General features: G+C 38.2%; 1 protein-coding gene across 1 annotated transcript; it reads right to left on the bottom strand.

Annotated features, from left to right (window-relative positions):
- Window positions 1-9718: 9718 nt before the first annotated feature.
- On the bottom strand, window positions 9719-21677 carry LOC120524988. The gene is made up of 2 exons (XM_039746906.1): window positions 21306-21677; window positions 9719-12886 (listed from the first exon to the last, which is right to left on the bottom strand). The coding sequence occupies exons 1-2, from the start codon at window positions 21666-21668 to the stop codon at window positions 12299-12301; spliced, it is 951 nt and encodes a 316-aa protein (XP_039602840.1). The 5' UTR covers window positions 21669-21677; the 3' UTR covers window positions 9719-12298.
- Between the last annotated feature and the right edge of the window lie 347 nt (window positions 21678-22024).

Raw genomic sequence — 22024 nt, 5'->3', positions numbered from 1 at the left:
TGATTTGTTTGATTTCATCTTATTTAATCTGAGCAGCACTTCTCCCTCTACAATTTCCAAATCCCTCAGTACCTCCTTAGTAGTCGTGTTTACCTCTGGAGGTTATCCACTTGCTCACTTGTAAACACCTCAGAAAAATGTAAGTTTAGGGCATCCGCTATTTCACTGTCTGTATCTTTTATTTCCTCTTTATTATTCCTGATGAACTTGACCTCCTCCTTAACTGTTCTTTTACTACTAAAATACTGAAAGAATCTCTTGGGGTCTTCTTTCACCTTATCTGCTATATTCCTCTCCAACTGTCTTTTAGCCTCCTGATATCCTTCTTAATGGTTGCCCTCATGTTCTCATACGCTCTATGATTCACTTTGCAGTCATTAGTCTTATATGCCTTATACAGCAGTTTTTTCTTTGCAACTTCTTTTTTAAATCTTTATTAATCCACCGTGGAGTTTTTTTTAGTTTCCTATTACTTCCAAATTTAGGTATGTATCTGTCCTGCATTACATGTAAAACATTTTAAACTTGTTCCACTGCTCCTCGACTGTCTCCACATTTAAAAGCTTATCCCAGTCTATCCTACTTAGACTTTGTCGCATCTGCTCAAAATTAGCCCTACCAAAGTTCAACTTAACAATTTTAGTCTTTGCATCTGTACTCTTACAAAATACTGAGAATTGTATTACATTATGGTCACTTGACCCTAGTGGTTCAATCACCTCTACACCCTCAATTCTATCCTGATTATTACAGAATACTAAATCCAGACAGGCTTCACCCATGTTGGTGCTTTAACATGCTGTATTAAGAAACAGTCACTGATTACTTCTAAAAACTCCTGCTTTTGTGCTCCTCCATCTGCATGGTTATCAAAGTTAATATTTGGATAATTAAAGTCCCCCATGACTATAATATCCCCTGTAAACTTGCCTTTTTGATATTACTAAAAGATGTGTGTTGAAATTACTGTCTGAATTGGGTGGTCTATAACACACTCCTAAAATAAGACCTCTTTCCCTAATATTTTCCAGGCGAAGCCACATGTCCTCACTAAGATGGGGCTCATCATCCAACTGAAGAGGACTTACATTTAAATCCTGTTTGGCATAAACAGCAACCCCACCTCCTTTTCTGTTCTGTCTATCCTTCCTAAAAAATGTGTATCCCTCTACATTCACCTAAAGGATTATTAGGAACACCTGTTCAATTTCTCATTAATGCAATTATCAAATCAACCAATCAGATGGCAGTTGCTTCAATGCATTTAGGGGTGTGGTCCTGGTCAAGACAATCTCCTGAACTTCAAACTGAATGTCAGAATGGGAAAGAAAGGTGATTTAAGCAATTTTGAGTGTGGCATGGTTGTTGGTGCCAGATGGGCCGGTCTGAGTTTTTCACAATCTGCTCAGTTACTGGGATTTTCACACACAACCATTTCTAGGGTTTACAAAGAATGGTGTGAAAAGGGAAAAACATCCAGTATGCGGCAGTCCTGTGGGCGAAAATGCCTTGTTGATGCTAAAGGTCAGAGGAGAATGGGCCGATTCGAGCTGATGGAAGAGCAACTTTGACTGAAATAACCACTCGTTACAACCGAGGTATGCAGCAAAGCATTTGTGAAGCCACAACACGCACAACCTTGAGGCGGATGGGCTACAACAGCAGAAGACCCCACCGGGTACCACTCATCTCCACTACAATTAGGAAAAAGAGGCTACAATTTGCATGAGCTCACCAAAATTGGACAGTTGAAGACTGGAAAAATGTTGCCTGGTCTGATGAGTCTCAATTTCTGTTGAGACATTCAAATGGTAGAGTCAGAATTTGGCGTAAACAGAATGAGAACATGGATCCATCATGCCTTGTTACCACTGTGCAGGCTGGTGGTGGTGGTGTAATGGTGTGGGGGATGTTTTCTTGGCACACTTTAGGCCCCTTAGTGCCAATTAGGCATCGTTTAAATGCCACGGGCTACCTAAGCATTGTTTCTGACCATGTCCATCCCTTCATGACCACCATGTACCCATCCTTTGATGGCTACTTCCAGCAGGATAATGCACCATGTCACAAAGCTCGAATCATTTCAAATTGGTTTCTTGAACATGACAATGAGTTCACTGCACTAAAATGGCCCCCACAGTCACCAGATCTCAACCCAATAGAGCCTCTTTGGGATGTGGTGGAACGGGAGCTTCGTGCCCTGGATGTGCATCCCACAAATCTCCATCAACTGCAAGATGCTATCCTATCAATATGGGCCAACATTTCTAAAGAATACTTTCAGCACCTTGTTGAATCAATGCCACGTAGAATTAAGGCAGTTCTGAAGGCGAAAGGGGGTCAAACACCGTATTAGTATGGTGTTCCTAATAATCCATTAGGTGAGTGTATGTTACACTCATCCCCATCTTTGTTATTTAGCCAGGTTTCCGTTATTGCTATAATATCATAATTATGCTCTGCTACATACAACTGCTAATTACTTACCTTATTTTTGATAATTCTAGCATTAAGGCAAGCTATTTTTAATGTGTTAATCCTTCTACATTTAAATGTTTGCTTCGAATCTACATTACTATGCATTTTTATTTTAACACCGTTGTTTGTTCATCCATGTATAGATCTAAATCTGGCCTGTCCTAAACTCCCTGCCCTCCCATTCCCTAGTTTAAACAATCCTCGACTAGCCTACACATAAGCCTCCCCAGTACATTGGTGCCCTTCCAGTTCAGATGTAACCTGTCACGGCGGAACAGGTCTCATCTGTTCCAAAAGAAGTCCCAATGCCCCATAAACCTATACTCTTCCACCCTGCACCAAGATTTGAGCAACCCTTTAATCATTCTAATCTCCTTAATCTTACCTGGATTGGCGTGTGGCACAGGCAGAACTTGTCAGTTCTGCTCCTCAGCTTGGCACCTAACTCTTGTGTACTATACAGGTCATTAAAGTAATTGTTCCAAACATCATATTTACGTATGTCTCTGTTTTTTGTCAGTGTGGCTTTGACATCATGGACCACAAGGTGCATACTAATTCAGCGTGAGCAGGAAAACTCAATAAAACTGAATAAAAAATATTCAAGTGATAATGAGATACCAAGAAGGCATGATACACCAGCATTTGTGTGTCATTTATTATCCCTTAAGTTCAGAGAATTTCCAGTTGCATTGTCTCAAAACACCACTCATCTTCAACAGTTATTCCCAGTTTCAGATAAAAACTGACAGTGTCTGGGGTGGGGGACTTTAAATGAAAAATTTTCAATGTAAAAAAGTTAAACTCATGTTAAAATTTAATACATTACAACATGGCTTGAATAAAGACAAGAGTTTTATGGCGAGATATGAGGATTGTTTACATCTCTCAGACTGACACAGATAACCTGTCTACAGACTCATATTTTTTTGAAAAACTCACAAACTTCAAAAGTCTTTGATTTTTAATTTAAAGATTTACCAATGTTGTTTTTGTCCTAATGTGTGTATATAAACCCAGGGAACTCCAGTTTCTGTATTACATCTTGCCTGAAGAAGGGGCCTGAGTTGCCTTGAAAGCTTGCATATTGTAATCATTTTAGTTAGACAATAAAATATGTCATTTTGCTTGGCTTTTCTCTACATTCATAATGGCTAACAAGGTACAACACCCTAGTACTACATTCGTAGACTTTGGTAATTCTAGTGTTAAACAATGCGCTTGTTAGCTTAACAGCAAAATGTGTCTTTTACTTATAAACCTTTTAAGCATGTAAGTCTTAAGTGATCTTGATAAATATCTTATGAACATTTGATATATACGGAAGCTCTGAACCACGCAGTAATAAAAATTATGTGATAGCCCTTTTCTCATATGTACATGAAAATATAACGTACGACTATGGAAGGTAATTTTCTGGATACACTCCTACCTCCGGTCCTTTCAGTGTGGAAGCGCCCCGGCAGTACACCACAGTTTCAATTTTTAATTGTCATCCTTGTAACAGCCATAAATTAATTAATCTTGCAGGATCAAAGCGTGTGAGTGAAAGGTCAACCAACTGTATTGTAACACGCACAACCAGTCAGGGAGGAGCAACAGCAGTACACATTTCAGGAGTTTGAAATTGATTTGCTTTTATTTATTGCTTCCCTGCTAAACTCCCACTGTTCTAGCCTTGACTTTCTACTTGCAATCGGACTCGTTCAACACTTTCACATTGTTCGTTTTCTGCTTCAGTATTAAGGCCCTGAAGCACACAACTCTTTGACTCTCATTCCCCTCTACCTGATCATTCACTCGGCACTGTTCCTACACACCATGCTGCTCCTTCTCAATCCCCACACGTGCTGTTACCACCCACTGTTTTCTCCTCCTCTCCGTCTATAGCTCCCACAAAATAAACACAGCTTCCAGCACCTTCCACCCTATCTTCCCAGGACCTCCCCCCACTGATGTGTTTCATTAGCATATCGCACTGCACCTTCTGCAAGCACAGTCCTCAGTAGCTGCCCAGCCCTGTGGCACTCTAAGTCTCCAGCCAGATCATTAAAGTATGAAGTACAGAGACAGTGCTTGTCAGTAATAAGGCTATCATTGGAATAACGCAGAGCATACAACGACTGCTAAAAATATACAAATTTGGACAGCAGCACACAATTGATTATAGAATCATTTAATATGTTTTTTATGCCATGACCAGTTGTCATAGTCAAGGTGCCAGCACACTGCACAGGCACATATCATCACAAAAAAACCCTGCCATTAAGTTATCCTTATGCCTCTTGTGTGGAGTCTCATGCAGAGCTGGAGCATGACAACATGTATAAAATTCACATGCACTGCCCATCAGTTTACTCTGCCTGTTCAATGTTACTGACCATCTGTATTTCAGTTACTTATATTGTCTTATTCTTTTTGATAAAAGTTGCACTTTGTAGCTGATATTTATTTTTAATTTGGTAGAGTTGCATATTTATTAATATTTATTATTTTCATTTCCGTTGCTTTGTTTAGTAATGTGTGTCTGCTGTGTAATTGTAGGTAAACTCACTAGAACTTTATTGAAAACTCTTACTTATAGGTAGCAAATATGTACAATATAATTATGCAATGGGAAACTGAAGTTAGAAAATACACTTTAAAGGCTGAGTGGACTCACAACTGTCTTTCAGCAGGCTAGTGAACAACTAGAAACATGCTGTATTGTACTGCTACTGTAAGAATGTCTGCAGTAACAATTAGAAAAAACAGAAGATGTAGCCAATGGATTAGGATTTATACAAGCAAAAAGTCGGATACCTGGAAAATCAGCTTAATAAGTAGGCAAAGACAAGATGCAAGACCAAAGTTGAAGTCAAATAACGATCACAAACGAAATACAAAAAACGAGAAAGATTAGCACTTAGGAAAATGCCACACATATGTAGTAAGTTTGTCTACAAAGTCGAACAATGTCGGATTCTAGCTGATGTGCTAAACAAACACTTGATAATGATTTTATAATGAGCTACAAGTGAAGATGTGACTGTTGCGCTGTGACATCACCAAGGAAACAAGCCATTGCCAATCAAACTCATTCAAAGTGCCAGCGAAATGTGGATTTAAGCAGTGAGACAAGTCAGTAGCTCAAATGTCTATTAAATCAAAAAATAATCTTCTAAAATCAAAACAAGTAAAAACTAACTTGTTTAATAATTTTAGAATAAAGACAACAACACTCATAACTACTCACCTTTTTCAGACAGCTCAGGATGACCTCCTCACATATAGCCGCATGAAAAAGAACATCAACTGTTGCAGCCTGGGGTATTGAACAAGGTGGCTGCATGACTCTCCCTTTGTCTGAGACACATGCTGTCCTGTGTGGAGAGCAGAAAACTCTTCAAAATATTTAGAAACTACATGAAAGAGGAGATCACTACTATATGTATCATGTAAGCACTCAATGTTTTATTGGTCTCTGCACATTCATTTCAAATGTCTATTGTGGTGATGAAAAAGGCTTTTCTCCACAGAATCTTTCTTTTTGAGTACAATGTCAGAGGTGTGTCCCTGGGTTGAGGGAATGTGATGTAAGATTATTTTGAGTTACAGATGTATTTCACCTTTTAGAAGTCCTCTGACTTTCAACACTAGAATTACTAGAGCCTACAAGAAAATTTGTAAATCCGGCCCACCTTAAATCTGTTTGCACCTCTCCATCTGCGTGTTTTGTCCTGAAAATGTGCCAATTAAGACAAGCAGCAAGCAGCCTGCTATTCCATCCACCATTGTCGCAGAACGTTCACTAAGTTCTCCCAGCTCATGCCTTGTTTGATTATCTGGGAGTGAACTGCTGGAGTTTTAGAGTGGAAATAATAGATCATTATTTGGAACACATGCATTTCATGTATGTTCCGTTTCTACAGTAATCTGTGTAAACACATTGTTACAACAGAAACCTTTTCATATTTTAGTCATAAATGTTACAAAATGTAGGCATAAACTATAGAATGTGTGAAGCCTGGAGTTCAAAGATCAAGTAAACACATTCACAAAAGGTTCAAGGTGCAATTTGCTCTGAAACTCTCTTAAAATTTAAATTAAGACAGAGTGGTAAATAGGTAAAATTCAGGTAAGCTTCTCAAGCATTACAAAACCCACACTTAATCACAAGGCTTGTGTAATTAAAAAGTTCAGTCCTGGGGCAACTGTGGCTGTTGTTGTTGTTGTTTTTTTTTTTGTTTCAACCATGTAAAGAAGTCGGTCAGAGCATTGTTTGCATGTGTCTGTTCTTTTTATATCGGCATGTTTCCAGGGGAAGCTACTTTGGGAATGACGAACTGGGTAAGGCAGAGATGAATGCAGACAGTTTGCGGGGAGAGTGAAAAGCGAATTGCAAGGAGCAGCTCTCTGTGATGTTAATTATGTGGGCCCTGAGCTCCCACCACTCATCACCAGTCAGAGGGGCTGCTTTTCTGAAATGGTGCAGATTTACTCCCAATCTATGAGAGAAAAAAATATAGTAGATGTTAGAGCCATTTGTTAGTCATTTAGTTTATGTTAAATTGAAAGAAGTATTTTCTTACTTATGTTAAGATGTTTTCCTATATATTATGCGTAGTCTATGGGAGGTTCTATTATAACCCTCACAAGCTAAATTGAAATGGAAAATTTCCATTACTTGTCCCTCTGGCTACAGATTAGACTTTATGATCTGCCTTATAGTCAGTGAGGCATGGAGGGCAAAGAGCTTCAAACCGTGTCCTATTGAATGTACTGTGCCGTATGTACAGAACATACTGAATGTATTAAGTAAAGCATAGAGAAATTAACACAACTTTGAAGAATGGAAAGCATCTAAAGTTTAACACAAACAAGCTAAGTTTGTAGAAGACACATTTTTTTCCTTTTTTGCCTTTCAATCTGCTTGTATAATTACCTTTTTCTCTATTTTTCTCTACACTGTTTTGCTTTGAATTTTCACAAAACCCTTTTAAAACAAACTTTACTGGACTGAAAAATTTATTTTGTACTCATGCTGATCTGCCTTACTAGCTCAGTAGCTGCTCAGTTTCGAGATCCTGCAAAAGACACAGTCACACTTGGTACTGTGGAGACATCAGGGACTGCTTATTTTTTTTTAGCCTAGTCTAAACTATAGTTTTTTTTATCATTAATTTGATTTTCAAAGAACATTTTAAGTTCACTATTTATTGGCATTTCAAGTAGATTCAGGAAGAACTTATACCCTTTTTTCACATTTTGTTATGCTGCAGCCTTGTGCTAAAATCATTTAAATTAATTTTTTCCTCATATCAAGCAACATTTGGAGACACAGAATGACAAAGTGAACACAGGATTTTAGAAATTTTTGCAAATTTATTAGAAATAAAAGAGTAAAATATCACACCTACACAAGTATTCAGATCCTTTGCCATGACTCTTGAAATCTGCCTCAGGTGCATCCCATTCTATTGATCATTGTTGAGATGTTTGTAAACCTTGTTAGGTATCCACATGTGGTCAATTCAGTTGCTTGGACAGATGTAAGAAAGGAACACACCTGCCTATAAAAGATTCCACAGCTGACAATGTTCATCAGACCAATAAAAACAGACCCATGAGGTTGAAAGGATTGTGCAGAGGCACAGATATTGGGAAGACTAAATCACAACTCTTCCTTGAGCTAGCTGCCTGTCCAAACTGAGAAAATGAGGGACAAGGGCCATGATCAGAGAGGGGACTGAGAGCTTGATGGTCACTCTGGCTGAGCTCCAGAGAACCTGTGATGGAAAAAAGTTCGTGAAAGACAACCATCACTGCAATGCTTCACCAATTTCGGCCATTTTGATAAAGTGGTCAGACAGAAGACTCTGCTCAGTAAAAGTCACACAAAAGCTTGCTTGAAGTTTTCAAAAAGCACCCAAAGCACTCTGTGACTGTGAGAAACAATATATTCTGCTTGGATGAAACCAACATTAATGTTTTTTCTCAAGATAACCAAACACCGTTCATCACCTGTGCAATACTATTCATGGTGAAGAATGGTGGTGGCAGCACCAAGGACTAGGACACTAGTTCGGGCCAAGAGAAAGCTGAATGGAGATGAGTACAGAAATATTCTTCATTAAAACCTGCATTCATCTCTTTCAAGACTTCATATTGTTAACTTATTATTGAACTGATAACTTTATCCAAGGCAAATTACATTTGAGATATGATTGGTTACATTTCTTTTGTTTTTCCAAATGGACAACAGGTAGATGAAGTGTCTTGCTCACCATCACAAAGTGTCAGTAGCAGGATTTGAACCGACAACCATATGATTTTGAAGTCTTAATCACAAAGCTGCATCGCCTACCTTCTTTCCAGAATGAGTATGGTCTAATTGCAGCACAGCAATATAGATTACAGCAACTGATTATATTATTCAGAAGCAAGCAGTTCTATAATCACAGTGAAGTGTTTTATTACCACAAACAACTGTCCACAGATTTCACCTTATATTACTGAGCCCACAACGCACTCTCAAACAGCAACAAATAAAAACGCCAAGACACTTCTTGGAAGATCTGAACCCATTGTTTGACTTCATTGAGATCTCAGCTGAAACTCAATAGGAGACACTTGTGACAATACCAGGGTGTTTTTCCTCAGGAGAAAAATCAGAGAAGCAGAACACAAACTAATACTTCTCCATTTTATTCCTTTCTGATTCCATTGTTGTCGAGGAGAAAACCAAAACAAATACTAAGGAGATCTCAATTTAGATTTTTGATTCCTATGGGCAGAAACACCGATGAAATCTGTTTGAAATCTCTTCACCCTGGACATATTTTTCTGTACACAGAGAAAGACATATGGAATAAGTAAGGCAAAGAGACCTCCAGATTTGAGCTTGAAATTTTAGAAACAATTGGTAAAATGAAAAAGATGAGTTATTCTGAGTTAAATGGCCTTTTCTTTCCAAATCTCAACTTGATGAAATCTTGGAAACAATTGGTGATTAAAACAAATGAGTTATGCTAAGCTGAATGGTCTGTGCTTGCCAAAGCTGTTTGTATGTTAATATACTATTACCTACAGTATATTCAGTGCAACTACCATAAATTGATACGGTTTCAAGATTCATTGGAACTAAATAAATGCTCAGTCTCACTAATATTGATTTCATCAATGCAAGTTTATTCAATGCAAAGCTATTGCTTCTGAAAACAAAACAATATATTGATTACTAACAACATCATTCTATAGAAGCACTTAAAATTATACATTTCTTAATTAAGCATGTCCATTAATGGGTGAATGGATCGGTGCAAATATCAGCACCACATAATGAAAACCAGATGTCATGCAAGTTTTAAATTCCTTTTTTTTCCATTTAAGTGAAAAAGATGCCAGCCACGTCAGTGAAAAATTCCTTTAGAAAGGCAGTTCAGTACAGCACCAGAAATGAGGCCTCTCAGTGTAAGATGCATGCTGTCATTGGGCTTCAGCAGAGTCTGGTAGTAATTCAAAGAAAGTAATCCTTTACAAATTACTAAATACTACAAATTTTATGTTCTGACTATAGGGCTGAGGGGCTAGCAAAATATATCCTAATTCCCCTTTGGATTTAATAAGAGTCCATCACAGGGCACACAGGAAAAACATACAGACAGTGACTGGAAATCATTTTGGCAACAAGACTAAAGTCTGTAACAAAGTGATAGCGAGATCAAAAATACTGAAAGTTCTCTACATTTCACTGTGGGATCAGACCATAATCTCCACTGGAAGTGGTACAAAAAAATTCATTCCTGCTAATCGTCTTGAGTTGTTATGAGTTCAATATACAGTTCTTTCGTTGCATTTGTTTTGCAAAGGCCTACTTGTCTTCTCTTTCTGGTTTGGCTTCTTCTCACTTATAACCCTCTTGTTTTCCCATCTTCCAAAGTATCAATGTCTCTTAGTTCTCTCCTCTATAGTTATTTCTCTATCAGAAAAATAACATTAATCTATACTTATATCCTTCCAAAGTCATGCAGGGGTACAGTCGCTTAGTGGCTATGACATTTCACTTTAGGAATGGGTTGCTCAGGTTTATCCTGGAAAACCTGTTTCTTTTCAAACAAATTTCTTAATCAAAAGTCAAATATTGCTTAAAAACATTATTCCTGTTTCATTTTAGTTAACTCACTTCTTAAAATTCCCTCCCTTTGACTGCTTCTTTTACTCTCCCATTTAACTAATCAGCTGCCAGTTAACAATGGGATGCACGTGACAAAAGAACCAGCAGCTCACGTCTGTGTGTTTATCATGAAGTATCTGTTTTACTTAGTGATGAGCAGAAGCTTTTCAGGTTCCTCCTGACCGTGCTGGAAAAAGATCTGACGCTTTAGAGCTTCAAAAATATATAGTGACACTTGGTGGTTTACTGAAATCAGAGCAGCCATGTGCTCGAGACAGAAGAGGAAGTATGTGTACAGGCCCTTGCACAGTATCAGCCCTGCAGGTGTACTAAAAACCTAAATATGTCCTGCATGTTCTTTGTGACATGATGGTAAACATGTTGTCATTTAAATCCACCTTAATAATAGGTTAAGATGTCTGGATGTCTGTCTGTGTTTCTATATGGTTTCTATGACTCTATGTCCAAAAGTTATCGGGTCACAAACATCTGGAATAATAAAATGCATTTCCTTTTCTATTCCAACAGATGGCACATCATAAGCAATAACACTGCTTTACTAATGCCATACCAAATGTCATAAAACAGAGACAGATGCAGTGCATTGTTCACTGCAAACATTAACTCTGAGGTCTGGGTTGATTACTTAGATTTCAACCCATCATATATGGGTAGCACAGGTAGTGCTACAATAAATGCTAATTAGTATGTGTGACAATTTTCTGCAATAAAATAATATTTAAATTTGTTTTCTGAAAGATGTAATTTATTGTCATGGTAGCAACCATTACAAACAAATTGTAAACCACCACTGATTTGTAATTACGTGACAAGAGATTCTTACTGTTAGTTCTATCATCCCCCAAACACTGATGATTTGTTTTAGGTGGTGTTATTGCTTGCTCTGTAATGTTGTTTACTTTTAAACGTGACCAGTAAATATTTTGCCAGAGTCATCCAGTGAACCATTGGTAGGGGTTGTTCTTTCTAGCTAAACCTTCTATATTTTAAGGCCTACTTTTACTTTTTCCTCTTTGTGTCTAGAAGTCTGAGTTTGAATCCTGGTCAAGTCAGTGTCAGTGTGGATTTTCCATTTCTTCTTCCTTTTGCTTGGTTTTCCCACTCATCCAGAACATATTCCCCTGAAGTCAATTGGCGATTATTACTTGTGGCACATTCCAGTTGATTTTAATCTTGTACCAAATGATTCCCGGAGAGGCACAGGCAGCTAAAAATTGGAGATGGAAATTTAAACAACAGATTGATGGCTGGATGGGTGGAGTTGTCTTGATGTGACAGTGAGACCAAACCTGCAGGAGAAGGTTCCAGGCTTCTAATGAGGGGATATACTGACTGACTGTTCTAGATCAAAGAAATATTTATACTGCCATGATGGCATATTTTTTTCTGTCAAATTGAAGGAGTACATGAGACAAATCCCATTGATATTTTCATTGAATAGCTTTTCATAGTAGTCCATAAAACAGCTGTGTTTTGCATGTAAGCCATCATTGTTAGCAAGCACAAATTACTTTAAGTCGTTATTATTCTTTTTTTATATATTTAAGGTGAACACTTTTATATTTGTTGTGTTTTAAAGAAAATGCTTGTCCTGTTTAGGGAAACACTTTTGTTTTTTTCATAGACTTGGACGAGAGTCTAAGTCTAACAGCCATCAATTAGTTTGATCTTTTGATTGTACAATTGGCCCAATTCTTCTTCCAATTTGTTCACCGTCATGTTTTGCTTTTGGGCGTTGTTGTCGTTACGGACAAGGACACCTCTTGATTTTATAGGCTGCCCCATGTTATTAACGCAGCAGTAGGCACTCCAGATGTGGCTGGGCACGTACACACGATTGTTCACTTTTTTGTTATTGTTTGGGACAGCTCCTGTGATCACATATATTTGATTACACTGGGAATCTGTCATATTTTTTATTTCAAATTCATGTTTATTCCATATATTGTTGTTGAGCTCCTTGTTCACTGCAACAACGTTAGTAAAAGTGAAGGTGGAGTCACAGAACTGTACCTGACTCTGGTGCTGTCGGGGATTTATGTGGCCACGATCATAACCTTCCTTCTCTGCAGCCTCGTAGTCCTCATCAACAGCTTGACTTTGCATTACTTTATGTTTTTCTTGATATTCTGTTTTTGTACGGTTGCAACCCTTTTCTGTGTTGTATTTTTTTATCATTTTCTTAGTATCTGTTATTTGTTGTGACTCTGTAGAAAGTTCCCGGTGTATAAGCTGAAATGAAAAGAAGGAGAATCATTGAACTGTTTGAATTTTTCTCACTTGTATTCACATTTCAGGCTGGTACGGTAGAACAGTAATTAGTGCTTCTGCCTCACAAATCAAATGTCCTGTTTCCTATCTGAGTGTACTTTGTATTTCCTTTCTGTGTGGGGGCTTTTCTCCAGCTATTCTGGTTTTCATCTCAATTTCTCATGATGTGCATGCTAGCCTAACGGGCACATGATCATAAATTGGCACATGAGAGAATCTTGTGTTACACTGGCTTCCTGTCCAGTGTTAGCTCTGGCCTTGTGGTTGGTGTTTCCTGGATAGGCACTGGCACCCTGCAACACCAAATTAAATTAAACATGTTTGTGGATGATATGTTATATTATCTGTTGCCATGCATGCTCGTCGGATGATCTCCTCGCAGACTTGATTTCGAGATATGTGATAACCTACTGGAGTGAAACGGGGTGCTGTCACTAACATTCTCTTCATCTTCTCTCCCTGGAACATCGAGAAACCGCAGAGTGGGGGCACTTAGCCGCACCCCTTCCTGTTTGTACATTATAAGAAGCCCGGCAGCCCAGAAAGAGCTGTCATTTCCATGAAGAGAAACACGGCAGATCCGGCGTAAGTGAATGACCCTTACTTTAACTGCCAAGATCCTGTTACTTTATTATTGAGCACAGGAAGCTTTGTATTTTATACTCAAAAGGTGTGATTTTGCTTTGGACTCTAGTTATTAAGCAAGACTACCTGGTTGGTGTCACAACTTTTCCTTTATACTGCAACATGTCATTCCTGCAAACAGTCACACTGTACTTTGTAAATAAGGTAAGAAACATAGTAAAAGCAAAAAAAAGTTTTAACAGTCATTGTTCCACACACCTATTTACTGTGCTGTACTTCCTTTTTTATAGTAAAAATTGCAAGGATGAACATGAATACCTGGACATGAACATATCCAAGGATAGGATCTTGTCATATGAATGCTACTGATCCATCTAAGGTCCTAATGTAAATAACCAAAAGTTTTAATTCATGTTGCTTTCCACATCAAGCTCATGAAAAAATGGGGTTTTTCTTTTAATTTTTGTATATAAGTGGACTTTCTGTTTTCCTATACTGGTCTAGTGTTATATGATTAGAAATCATTGACTGGTTCATTTTCTTATAGTTATTATTGTTTTTGAATTAAGACACTTCCTGCAATCTTTTACTTTGGGTTTTGTGTATGATAGTCAGGGTGTTGTGATGCATGAATACCTGGGAGTGTACAAAGTGCCATGTCAGTTCAGAATGAGAATTACTTTTTATTTGTTATTACTTACTGTAAAGAACTTCAGCTTGATAGTTTTGAAGCTGCTTATAACAAAACAAGATCACATACAGATAACATGAATAACACAAGTTAAACAACATACATTATAAAGCGTTGTAGAATAGTGTAATTATAAATGAGATGTGATACTTACTTGCAATAGAAGTGTGCATTTGTGTAGTGTGTATGAACATGCACACACATATGTGTACATAAATTGTTCATACACATGATGTTATATTGGTCATGCTGTGCATTTCCTCTTTTCCAAGTTTTTCCATTTAGTTAAAAAAACTCTTTTACCATGATCTCTTGACTTTGAATTTAGTCACTGTTATGGCTTTGTTAAAATATAGGATTGACTTTTTAAAACTACATTCCATCTACTCAGAAATTTCTACTCCAGAAATTTCAAGGCATCATATCATAAAAGTGCAGTATTATTTAAAAATTTTCAAATCTGAGTTACTGTAATAATCCAGGGATTCACATATATATATTTATACATGAGATACACTGAACTTGCAAGGAGAACCTTAACATGCTGTTTTGGTAACAAGCTTTCAGTCAAAACACTGATGCAATGTTACAAATGCAAAAAATCCGTATGTGATGGGCCATCCAGTACTTTTGTGTAAACTTCGCTTTAGTGACGACACAGGAAATCACTGAACTGAAGATTTTACGATACAATACAACTGATTTTAATGTGCAATAATACAATAATACGCAATCAAGTGCATTAACTTACATAATGTTTATTATGTACAAAAGTACGTGTATAGAAAAATGAACGTGAAAAGTAATATTTAATTTAAACTAAACTTGTTATTTTCTAAATTGGCCCTAGTGTGTGCTTGGTGTGTGGGTGTGTTTGTGTGTGCCCTGCGGTGGGTTGGCACCCTGCCCAGGATTGGTTCCTGCCTTGTGCCCTGTGTTGGCTGGGATTGGCTCCAGCAGACCCCTGTGACCCTGTATTCGGATTCAGCGGGTTGGAAAATGGATGGATGGATGGATAAACTTGTTATTGAAATGAAGTATGCAAGCTGCATCAATAGACACACTATTGGAACAGGGGAGGCGTATTGCCTCTGTCTACGTCAACATTTACAGATCAAAGTGTGTGTGTGTTCATTTCTTATTCTTCATCATCCATCATATGGTCTAATAAATTAAACAAGCTGTCAGCCATCTTCACCTATAGATGTCTTTCTATATATGTGCTTACATGCGCCTTTGTGTATGCATACATTAATGCATGGATTTGAGAAAAACAAACTTATGGTAGCATTTTTTTTTATAAAAACATCTGTTTGAACTCAGATTGAATACTTATTAATTAGGCCTGAGGTTTTGGGTTTTGTGATGCCTTCTAGTGGTCAAAACTGACGTAGTTGGCAGGATTTCCTTGCAATCTGTTTGGCAGGGGTCTACACATCAAAATTTTTGTAGTGACTGTGACCCTTGCATACGTTTATGCTGATATAATTGTTGCATGACTGTTACACCTGTGGGATTGGGAAAAAAATCTGCTGTAAAATCTCTAGGAAAATTCTGTGGGTATCACTCATGAGCAAAATAGCCTGGATTGTACTTATGAAGAAGGACTGTAGGGACGAGAAGCCAAGGTCATCTATAGAGATAAGTGGAGTGCTTCTTAGCAAGTAAAGAAAAGGATGAAACCATGGGATTGTGTCACGATTCGTAGACTCTGAAATATGTGTCATCGTTGGGCATGGCAGACTGGGCTGTTTGGTGTAATGCCCCCTTTTAAAACCTCACTAACAGTGAAAGTGCCACGTTTATTACATCCCTATTCCTAGGAAAGATAACAATACATCAAACGGGCCATACAGGTAACCAAAAGTCTGGACCACAACAGGCAAAGGAGAGGCACATGACCAACAATGGAGAACCCTGGGAGTTACATATTTAGGAAACTGACCCGAATCCGATGTGAAGTGAATACAACCTTCAATGGCATGTGATAAGTGACTGCCTGAATTCCTAATTAGTGATAGAGGACAGGCTACGTCTTTAGAACTTAGCACTAAACTGAGCACGGCAAGTCAGACTGGTCACACAAAGGGCCACCCAGACTCAAACTCCCTGGATGCCGTTTGCTTAATGACTGAGTATACACAAATGCTAGCTGATTTCGAGAGGAACAACAGAAAAACTCAGCCACCACTTAAGATCTATTGCAGTAGAGAGTCGAGTGGATTTAACCATTCCGTATAGAATGTCCACAACAGCAGGATCACCAGCCAAAGTGATGGAATTATGAAGTGGAAGCACTAACCCAGCTGATTTGCACACTTCCACAGATCTTGAATACCCTAAAGAGTGCTGTGAAAATACTGGAGGCAACCACCAAGTACTGTTGGAAGAGGTACAGTAACTGTCTACTTGCAAAGGCTGGGAATAAACGTCCTGCCAAAAAATGATTTGGTTGTATAGGTGAGCAAATCCTGTGCAGTAAGACTTAAGGGAATTCATTGTAAAGAGGCTCTTGATACTTGTGAGTGGAATCAAGTAGTGCTGGTTCAAACAGCGCTACAGACTGAGAAGTTACACATGACTGTACCTAAAACTGGGGAGATGACAACCCAGATTATTGTGGTCAGAACGGGGATAGAAATGTGATGAAGAACATAGGGAAACATATGTCTATAATGACTCTGTTTTCTTGCTGAATAGATCAGTTGACATTTGCCGACCTCCAGTGCATGCTGGACTCTCTGACACCATTCTGCTTTCAGGGTCTCAACTTGGAAGGGGAGAATGTCATAGATGGATAGGCATCCCATTGAAGGTGGACCCTTTCCCAGTTGGTAGGCCAAGGTTGAATGAAGCTGCCTCCTGTGCTCATGTAATTTCCATGTACACTGGTGGAATGGCATCTGGTGAGCCCCAGTGTAGATACCCAAAGGGCAACATGGGTGTTTGTGGTTCTGTAAGGTTGCCCTATTGGGTTATGCAGGTTCTTCCAGGGGGGCTATCTGGAGGTAAGTCCTCTGTCTTGAGGTGGTTTTGTCCTAATTGGAAGTACCTAGGTTAGGTTGGAAAGAGAGGTCCACACAACCCAGAGGGTCAGTGGAGGAGGTGGAAAAAGTGCATTTGGTAGGTGTGGAGGAAAAATTATAATTGTATGGATTTGGATGAAAACAAAACTGTGGATAGTATTTTCTTTTAATAAAAGCATGTTTGGACCCAGATTGAAGTCTGAGTAATTGTGCCTGAGGTTTAGAGGTCTGTGAATCACCCTAATATTTAATTAAATGATGTATTTTAAAAAACCTATCTCATATAAAAAAAGTTGTAAATTAGTAGATCTGATCCCATGACAAAATGGATCAAACTGCAAAATATAAAGTTAAACAATTTATATGGCAGTTATCTTTGGACCTAGGTCAGGAGGGTTTCGACAAATATGGGGATAAGTACTGAACCGAACAGGACCAAAAACAATAGGTCTGTAGCTAGTGACAAGACTAACATGATACAAAGATTGGTCAATTATTTTGGAAGTTATTGTTGTACAATGGTCAGAGGTTCATTCGCACAACAGAAAAAAAGCATAATTTTCAGATGAAAAGTGTAATTTTATGATGTGAAAATAAATCTCTATTTTACACAGACACAAAGACACATACAGATGCCAAGTTTTCTCAATGCTTTGAACATCATAGATTAAAAATCAGAACTTAACTCAATAGGGAATTTTTGTCCATATCACCACACTCTATTTTGGGCTCAGCCATTTCATGTGGGGTGGAAACTAACACCACAGCTGAAGCCAGGAGAAAAAATGGCAAATAAGATTATCTAAATCTTAATTGCTTGTGATTACTTTGTTCATGCTCTCACTTCGTTAGTTTAGTACAGTAGCACTCATGGAAAAACATGAGCTAGCCGAGATTGTTGAATGGCACTGCACCTGTTTTGAGTGTGATGAAGTTCCATGGCACAATGACCTCCCTTTATGCACACTGAAGGAATGAGAGGCATGCAGTGGAAAGAATCCTTCAACTCCCTGTGCCCAGACATGCCAATGAATTGTGGATGGGCAAAAAAAAAAAAACAGCATAGTTGTTTGCGCATGTCTAACCTATTGTCCTTCCTCTTTTCGTGTGCAGCGGATATGCAGTTAACAGAGAACAGGGAGGGCAGTCTCCTCAAAAGCTAGTTGGGGGGTTTTTCCCCGAAAAAGAAATTAACACAAGAGGAAAAGTCGTTCATCACCTATGCTGTGGCTGAAGTGACTGATGTGATAGGCACATAAAGAAAATAAAGTAGCTGCAAAGTGCTTCTTCAGATAAAAGGAAGGATCTTTTCTAGAGGTAGTAAATGTTTCTTTGCAATACACTGAGAGGACCTTCTACTGTAACGGAAACCGATTTTTATTTACAGAAGGAAGTGGTGAAACAAGTGCAAAAGTGCAAAAATCACACCTTAGGCAAAGTGGCCTAAAATTCAAAAGAGAACTTAATTTTTATTTATATAATCTGTAAAACATTTCCAATTAGTACATTAGTGTGTTATTCAGTGTGTATTTATGTCTCCATGTTCTGGTATTAATAAAAATAATATATAAATAAAACATGCTTTTTGGGAGACACTTCAGAGTAATCTTTATAAATATAATCTTTATATTTGCACTGTCAAATATACTGCAATAATGGCTGCATCCCCAGGAACTTTCTAATAAAGAAATGATTAGAAGATTTCTATCAGCTGAGTTCCATTTATTCTGATATTACATTAGCTTAAACACAAAATTAAATGCGACAAATACAAGAAAACTGCAACACTAAACCACCATGCAGTATGTTTATTTGACAATACTACTACAACTATAGATATATTATAACCCATGGCATCATATAAGGCAAGTTTATGCATCTGTGGGTTTAGCAGGGTACTGCTGCTGGTCTGTGCCCTACTTCTTGGAGAAAGATGCTCTTTCTTATGAATTTAATGGATAAGAGGGCCCCAAATATGGTGAAATTGTCTGCTTTCAATCATTGCAAGACTACAACAGGGTCTTTACCTGATCTGCTATCATCTGATTTCTATGTTTCTTTAATTCTTCAGACAGATGGATGTAAAACCAGCCAGGGTGCCATGTTTAGTCTGATTGTTGACAGCGTCAAGCATTCTTTGATGTACCCAAGTCAGAGACTGGTGGGCTGGGACACCAATGGAATCGGAGACTCTTGTTATTAAATGGGCAGTGACCCAACTATACTATTACCTGCTGGGTTGGGAATTTGCCCAAGTGATGAACCATGCAAATAAAGATTTTAACAATAGGGTTATCCGATGCTTCCTGGACCCACAGACCTACAGGTTTGTTGTCACCCATTGCAAGGGCTCCCTCCATGCCAACACAGATGCCCTGTCCTGTATCCACGACCTTAGGAGCTTTCCGTATATGTGGGTGGTTTTTTCTCAAAATATTTCTGTTCTCTTATCATACACATTATGTTAGTTAGCCACTCAAACTTTGCCACATATACTGTACAGTATGTGTGTGTGTGTACAGTATGTGCATATACTCTGTGATGGACTGGCTCTGTGTTCACTAAAACAATACAGATGTTTTATTTAAATCATCTGTACTGTTCTTGTTCTGAGGATGCATTGAAAGGCTCCAGCCTCCAATATACTTGAATTGGAGTAAGGGGGTCTGTGAATGTCCTATTGTATTTATTTAATTTACAGTGTCTATTAACAGCATTTCCCCCCTTGGAAATGTTCACATTTTATTGTTATACAACATTGAATCAATAGTGGATTTAATTTGCCTTTTTTGACAATAATCAACAGAAAACAGACTCTGATTGTGTGACTACTAGAAGACACCCAAAACCCCAGGCACAAGTCCCAGTTTAATAAAATGGGTTATTTTCATTAATATCTTACACAAAGATTCCAAAAGTGCCATCAACTCAAAACAACAATTCCTCTCTCTCTTTGTCTGTTTCACTCTTTCTTCTCCTCCTCTACACCTCTACTATCCTTCACACCTGACTCCAACTTGCCTGGAAGAGGTTGAATGGTTTGTTTTATCTCACACCCAGGACTACTCCCAGTGCTAGGGCATAGCCCAATGGAAGCACTTTCAGGTCAATTGAAAATCCCATAAATTACAAAGTGTAACTTCCTGCAGCACCCCCTGGTGGCACCCATGGACACCAGCGGGGCTGCCGCCACTGGACTAATGTTCCCAGCATTCCCTGTGGGTATTTGAATGGGTACCAAAGCCCAGGGATGCTGCCAACTAGTAGGTCAGGGGAGCATACAACTTTGAAACACAGCCTCCTCCGATGTCTCTGTTATACTGACCTCCTGGGGAATTAGGCCAATCCTGGACAGGACACTAACCCATGTGCTGTCCTTACAGTATTTTAAACTAGTCAAGCGTTTATCACACATAAAGCATGCTAATTCTTGAATCATGTATTGCAAATGTGAAAAATAATTACAAAGTACTCAGGGCAGGGAATATACATGTGAAATAGTGTAGATGTTACTAAAGAAAAAAAAAACACTATTGTTTCTTCAAGAAGTTTTTTTCATGGTGTTATTACTACTGACTACTGACTGTTGTGAGTTGTGCTCAATGCCAGCAGCAGCCAATGTGATTTAATGCAAATAAATATTTCTATGCTGACGTTCACTTCAGTCCACTCATATGTGTAATAAATTCCTTTGTGCCAAGCTCACTCTACATGCATGCGTGTGTTTGGACATGATTTAAGATGTAACGTGAATAATACCCACTAAGCACTACTGCAATCAGCTAGCATGCAGAATGTATGTAGTATCTGATAGATATGGAGGTACTGGACATACTTAAGAAGAATTGATACATTTTTGTAAAAAAGATTTATGCTAAAGGAAAGGAAATCAATCAACCATTCAATGAGTCCATCAATTTATTTATCAATCAGAACACTTTTCATTCAGTCTTAGTTTGAAGGCCATTATAATATCAAGTTTCTCTTCTACTGCATAGTAATCAGTATGATGCTTTTATTTTCTATCAGTTTAAACAATGGAGTAATGTTTTCTAAAGAAGCTTAGTTACAGACTTACCTGAGGTTCCAAACGAAAGTAACCTAGTCGTTTACCACAAGGTTTGCCTTTTTCTACCAGGTAAGCAGAGTAGAGAGGAATTCTCCGGCCCCTGTCGTATAAAGTGGCAAAATAATACTGGTTGCCTTTTGGTATCTTCTGGCAGATATAAGCGGGTGAACTTTGCTGATAGGCAGCTAGACATTGGGGTGCATTGCTGTCTGGGAGAGGCTCTTCTGGAACAGGCAAGGCAGTCTTCTCAAAGCCAGTTGGGGGTTTTCCTCCAAAGAAGTAATCAATACAAGAGGAGAAGTCATTCATCACCTCTGCTGTGCCTGAGGCAACTAAGGCAACAGCCACAATGAGAAGATAAAGTGGCTGCATGGTGCTGCTTCAGCTAAAAGGAAGGATCTGTTCTGGAGGCAGTAAATGGTTTTTCTTTTATATACTGTACGCTGAGAGGAGCTTCTGCTGTGACGTAAACTGATCTTCATTTGCAAAAGGAAGGTGTGAAACAAGTGGATAAGTACAAAAAACAAAAATACCCATGCCTGAGGCGAAGCACCCAAAAATGCAAAACAGGAATCAATTTTTGTTTAAATCATCAATTAAATCATTTCCAATTATTTAATTATATTTAGTGTGTATTTATGTCTCCATGTTCTGGTGTTAATAAAAAATAATACATAAATAAAATGCACTTTTTCGGAGTTACTTCAGAGTATTCTTTATACTACTGT

Source organism: Polypterus senegalus, chromosome 3, assembly GCF_016835505.1.
Source record: "Polypterus senegalus isolate Bchr_013 chromosome 3, ASM1683550v1, whole genome shotgun sequence".
NCBI classification, from domain to species: Eukaryota; Metazoa; Chordata; class Cladistia; order Polypteriformes; family Polypteridae; genus Polypterus; species Polypterus senegalus.
Note: the sequence above shows the minus strand (reverse complement) of the source record. Positions and strands in the feature narration are given on the sequence as shown.